We start from the raw sequence: 6,180 nt of genomic DNA on the forward strand, positions 1-6,180 counted from the left end.
TATCTTGAATCATGGTTTAACACTTATCTTGCACAATAATATAATTAACTCACACATCTATGACCCCACACCTACTATCATACACAATCACAGATTATTGTCTTGGAAATAAAATCAATACATTACTAGAGTTGTAAATTCACAAAATGATAGTTATTACAATCCCAAAAGTATTTTAGTTATGTCGCAGTTGTAACCTCTGTTTGATATTAGACCGACGACCAAATAAACATTCGTTCTTAATTGTCCACTCCGTCGCTGATTTTCAGCTTTCACTCTCTGACAGGTCAACCACTTGCTGACCCACTTTGCTACGTTTCTTTTCATGTTAGGCCACCAATTATATTCTAGGTCACGATACATCTTTGTACTTCGTGGATGGATTGAGTATCTGAAGTTGTGTCCTTCGTGTTAACTTTTTTTGGAAGGTGTTAACCAACCACACTAACCATTTATACCCCATTTTGCTTATAGTATAGATATAGACCAGCGTAACAACTAATGTAACATGTTTCTACTTATAAATGACAATAATTTTATTGTTAGGAAGGCGTTTGAGTTCGATCTATTAACGTAGTGAGGGAACTTTTAAAATATAATTTGCAAATCTTTGTATTTGACATGAATTTTACATTTTCGGTTCATACATGTGTTTTTATAATACCCCTTATTTAATTTAATTTAAATATTCTAAAAGTTGAGAGGTGCATTAAAAATAAAATATTTCGCAACACATTAATACTGATTTTTTAAATATTTACGACTTTATGTCACAAGTAGGATACACTAAATAATTTAGTCTTACAACAACTGTAGGTCTTAATCATTTGATTGAAGAAAAAAAGGAACTCGAAATAAGAGAACACACATTGAAAAAGTAAGTGTATTTTTTTTATTCTTTCTTATTCACAAAAATCAAATTTTGAAGTGAAATCATTTAGTATGTATCCTAATTATTGTATTTTTTTCACCAAACAATTTATTAACACATAAGTGAAAATGATAAAATATGTTAGGTATGAAGTGCAACGCATGGGAGGGGTGAATATGTTATCTTATTTTCTTGATTAATTTTGAATGCTTCTGACTCTTGAAACTTAATAGCTAGATAAATTTGCAGTGATAAATGACTAAATATATAGACACCAGTAATTTATCAAAAACTCACTTGATTTGTATTAAATAAAATATGTTTGTGCTACAAATCCGTGTTCTTGAAAATAAGAACTCAACTTCTTCTTCTGAGAGAATATAAGATTTTCTAGATCTTTTTTTATTTTTTGGGTGATATTGATTTTTGTTTCTTTATGATGGAATAAGATATATGAACATTTAAAAGATTCATGTATTCGATTCCTAATATTTTTGCACTTTTATCGTATTCAATCATTAAGTTTTGTTTTTTATAACATGTGTTTTAAAAACGTAGTATTTGATACACATTTTAAATAACAAAAATATTACAAAAATATTGAATTCAAAACCAACTATATGTATATTTTAGTTTTGGACATAATTTTAGTGCAAATAATATAATTGAAATGTTTTTATACAAAATAAATTCATTTTTGAACAAACATTTTTTACGATCCATCTAATTTTGAAGAAAATTTAGTTTGATTTAAGTTAATATAAAATTTTTAGTTATAACTTGAAAATAATTTTTATAAATTCTTTTAAAATTCTCAATATTTGACCGTGTGCGTAGTAAATTCCCTAGTGTACTATAGTTGAATGATCACAATATTTTGTATATCTGTAAACTTGTCAAAACATCCATATTTGTGAACTTGGCTTTATAATTTTATTTGATAAATTTTACTTATTATCAAAGTTTTGATATATATTACAATACAATTTATGTGTGTGAATAAGAGACTGTTTAATGGATGAATGTATAAATTCATATGTGAATTTTCAATAGACTGATAGTAATAATTGGTATTATTGTATATTATTATTTATAATTTATTTATTTAAAAAAAATTACTCTTGTTCAAGTTAACTGTGTGATTCATGTAATTATTATGTACTACCTCATAATTTTTTTATCTATCCTCTTTTTTTTTTAACTCAAATAAATTATATTTATAATATGGGGTTTATGATTGCCAATGTTTTTCAAATTTAGCCGTACATATTAATTAGTTTAACTCTGACAGCCTAATTTTTCCTTAGATAAGATTAATATAAAATTTTATATTAAGAGTTAAATTTTATAGAGTCCACTATTGAGTCCGTATATATTTTACAAGTAAAATATTTCAAAACATATTATTTTTCGACAAACATCACAATTTTATTGAAAAATCTTGTAGATTACATATATTTTACAAGCAGAACATTGCAAAATATATTATTTTACATAATATGATTAGTTAAATGAACATATTGCACAACATACAATATTGCAGAACATACATATTATACTTGTAAATATATGATATTTGCATGATTTTGTTGAAATAATGATATTTGTGAAACATGTTTTGTAAAACACGTTTTACAAGATATTTTATTTGCAGGATGTAGATGGACTCCGAGTATTTCAATAAAAAAATGGACTCCGTAGAATTTATATTAATATTAGCTAAAAATATTTAATATACTTAATCCATTCAACACATTATAAATATTATTATAAATCCAATCCATTATATGCATTTAGTAAAAATTATTTAGGTGTTACAAAATATGTAATCTCCATAAGTATAATATATTCTTAATATATATAATATTAATATTTGTCTAAGTTAAAAATAAATTTTAACCTATGGTCCTAGGCGGATGGATAGATCTGCATCAATTGTCTGGTTGCACGCCTGAAATACATGAAACAAATATATTTATAAAAATTATATGAATTTTATTATTAAAATAATACATAATTTTAAACTATTATGTGTATGTATGATTTACGAGCTTAACCATGCCTCTTTGTTTCTTAAAAATCTGGCGCTACTGAAAACTCGAAAAATCCGGAATTTGAAAAAGCTCATATAAAAATCAGATTTAAAAAAAATCTCGGATAAAAGCAGGGTTTCGCCTAAATAAAATCCAGAATTTTTAAAAAGCTTAAATAAAAGTCCAATTCTTTCTATCTAAAATTTTAAAATATATAATATTTTTAATATATTTTAAAAAAGTAAATGTACTTTTTGAAGCGAAACAAGGTATATTTGATTGATTGTCGATTTGGTACAAAATAAGTAACAATCGTTGGTCTTTATGGTTAGCAAATGTGAATACTTGAATGTGATACATAATAATATTATTGTTTCCATATTTAAACTATTCTCATTCATAATTCAAGATATTATTTATATATATAAATTACTCAGCACAAAATATTAATTAATAATAATATATAATAATATAAATTATATCCTTATTATATAATATGCATAAGGGGATATTATCCAAATATTTGTTAGCTATAGTTCCCAAAACAATCTCAACCGTTGGATCATAAAATATGTTATCTTAACCGTTAAATTATAAAATTAGATATAATAATTAAAATATAAATACATTCACTCCTAATCCTTTACAAAGTCTTCTATAACCAACGATAAATAGATATTTTAAGTTGAATAGAATAAAAGATTTAAACTAAAAAGTAGGCATTCTAAAACAAAATTCGTAATTATTATTTTCTTCAATTTCTGGATAATATTTGTTGATTTTTTTAAACCATCATTGTATTAAACATAACTTCATAAGTTTTGTGTGGGTTATAAAATCGTCAAAATCTAATTATATCCTTATATATAGTAAGTGTAACATACCATTTATACAAAACTTTGATCATATATCGTCAAAACAATCTCAATCGTTGATTTGGTATAATTAAAAATAAACGATTAAAATTATATTTTACTAGAATAAGTGTATTCTTAATTACAATCATAAATAAAAAAATAATTATATTGTTCTACTAATATTCAAACACCAATTGCGATACCCTGTTATAATACAATCCTAGATAGAATATGATTAGAAATTTAACAAATCATAAATAGATGATTACATTATTCTACTACTATTCAAACACCAAAATATGAAGATGAAATATGATTAAATATTTTACTATATATAGCTACAATAATTTAAATCTACATCCGTATATTTTTCAATATTTATATATTTATATTACAATAATATTATATCAAATTTTTACAAATAAAAACAATAATGCAAATTGCAACATCATAAATAACGTGTATACTAAAAAAATTAAAAAATAATAATTAAAAACCGTGCATCGCACAGGTTATAAGATAGTAAATAAAGCATGCATAAAACCCGATTCCGAACTGACCTGGCCCGGCCGGCCCAATTTTTTTTTTTTTTTTTACGAAAGGCCGGCCCATTTTTTAATAAGCCGGGCAAGATCCCTTTCTCAAAAACTGTAATTTTTAAAGCCGGCCCCGTGAGCTCTCCGTGCATCTATCCTTAAAAGCACGAAATTTAAACTACAATATTTCTGGGCTAAATTATAGTTCTCAAGAGGCCCGTGAATCTTTTGTCTACATAAACACATTCTTCAATCCTAAAAACCTATCTCAACTATTCTGCATCGATGGAGAGGTACGTGCCCAAAGAATTATGTTTTCAGATTTTCTTAAACCTACCCGTCAAGTCTATATTGCGATTCAAATGTGTATGCAAATCTTGGAATAAAATTTTCAGTAGCGCATCTTTTGCTTATTCCTATCTCGCTCATAAGAAAAGCTCCTCGAACACAAAAAAATACATATTATTTGAGTATGATGATTTTTACTCGGCATATAATATCGACGGAACTCAAACATGTTATGATATTGAAACTATGAACCATATGGGGTGTTATATACCAATATTTTCAGATACTGGTCTTGAACAATACGAGAGCTCTTTTTTAAAGATTTATGGAATATGTGATGGGTTGTTATGTTTATCTGATGGACATTTGCGTTTGAAAAGTACTATATACTTATGGAATCCTATTGCCAGAAGAGGAAAAAAAATTCGGGACTCGCATCTATATAAAACCAGCAGAGGGGTTGCGTATAGTCTGGCTTTTGGCTATCACGATGATGATTACAAGGTAATTAAGATTGCTCGTTATCGGGATAGATATGTTGTTTGTATTTATAGTCTGAGCAAGGATGCATGGGATTTTTTAACTTTAAATCTTCTGGATAACATTCACTATGGTGAAGATTATGACAAGTACATGCACTATCCGAATGCCATGTTAGTGAATGGTGTTGCATATTTTCTGAAAGAAGAACCTTATCAAGTTGTGTGTTTTGACATCGTTTATGAGAGAATTCAAGTAGTTGATTTACCAAAACATTTTAAGGCGGATACGAGTTTTGTTATGAAATCGTATGGAGATTCCCTAGCCCTCTTGGAATATTGCGAGAGTGGACTAGTTTCTACTGAGTTGGTTATGTGGACATTGAGCGGAATGCTTATGTGGGAGAAGAGGTTCTGCATTGATACTGAAAATAGCTATCCATTGGGGTTCATAGATGATGGTAAAATTATTTTGAGGACCTGCGATTCATATGAGTTTAGGTTGTTCAACCTCGTGACTAATCAGTTCACAGAATTGAAATTTCGACAGGGATTTGAAACTTTAGAGGAGAGAAGAGCTTTATGGGGAATAGATTCTTTTGCGGAGAGCCTTGTTCTAGTTGATAACAGCACCAAAGACGAATACATTAGGATAGAGCGTTGTTCTGCTCATACTACGGCCTTTACATTGCAAAAATGGAAAGAATGATGATCAAGAGGAAGAAACGGAAGGGCCATAATGACTCAACCAAGAAGTTGCACAGGTGCACAGCTTATTTGGTTTATGTGTTAAGTTCCCTGATACGCGACTCCTCATGGATTTCGTCTTCAATTCAGATTTCAGAATGTCCTATGGATTTTTGGTTTTATTCTCGACCACATTTCCATTTTTATCAAACTTTATGTTATCATGTCTTAATGGGAAAATAGATTTTTTCGACACCCAACTTATCGTGTCTTTAGAAACTTATCATTCAACTATAATTTTTTTTTCTTTTACTCACTAATGTTGGGTTCATATTTTTTTTAGTCACTAACGTTAGGTTCGGATTTAATTATTAGCATTATGTCAATTTTTTGTAATATTATTAAAATATAGTGTTAACGAGTACAAAA

At 27.5% G+C, this 6,180-nt stretch overlaps 1 protein-coding gene across 1 annotated transcript; it reads left to right on the forward strand.

Moving 5' to 3' along the window:
• Window positions 1-4,831: 4,831 nt before the first annotated feature.
• Window positions 4,832-5,773, forward strand: LOC141702143 (F-box/kelch-repeat protein At3g23880-like). Its single transcript, XM_074505838.1, has one exon. The coding sequence runs from the start codon at window positions 4,832-4,834 to the stop codon at window positions 5,771-5,773; it is 942 nt and encodes a 313-aa protein (XP_074361939.1).
• The last annotated feature ends 407 nt before the right edge of the window (window positions 5,774-6,180 follow it).

This window comes from Apium graveolens, unplaced genomic scaffold, assembly GCF_009905375.1.
Source record: "Apium graveolens cultivar Ventura unplaced genomic scaffold, ASM990537v1 ctg4688, whole genome shotgun sequence".
NCBI lineage: Eukaryota > Viridiplantae > Streptophyta > Magnoliopsida > Apiales > Apiaceae > Apium > Apium graveolens.

Bases quoted from the DNA above. Each gene is read 5' to 3' on its own strand.
- LOC141702143 (XM_074505838.1), top strand. From the start codon at position 4,832: ATGAACCATATGGGGTGTTATATACCAATATTTTCAGATACTGGTCTT.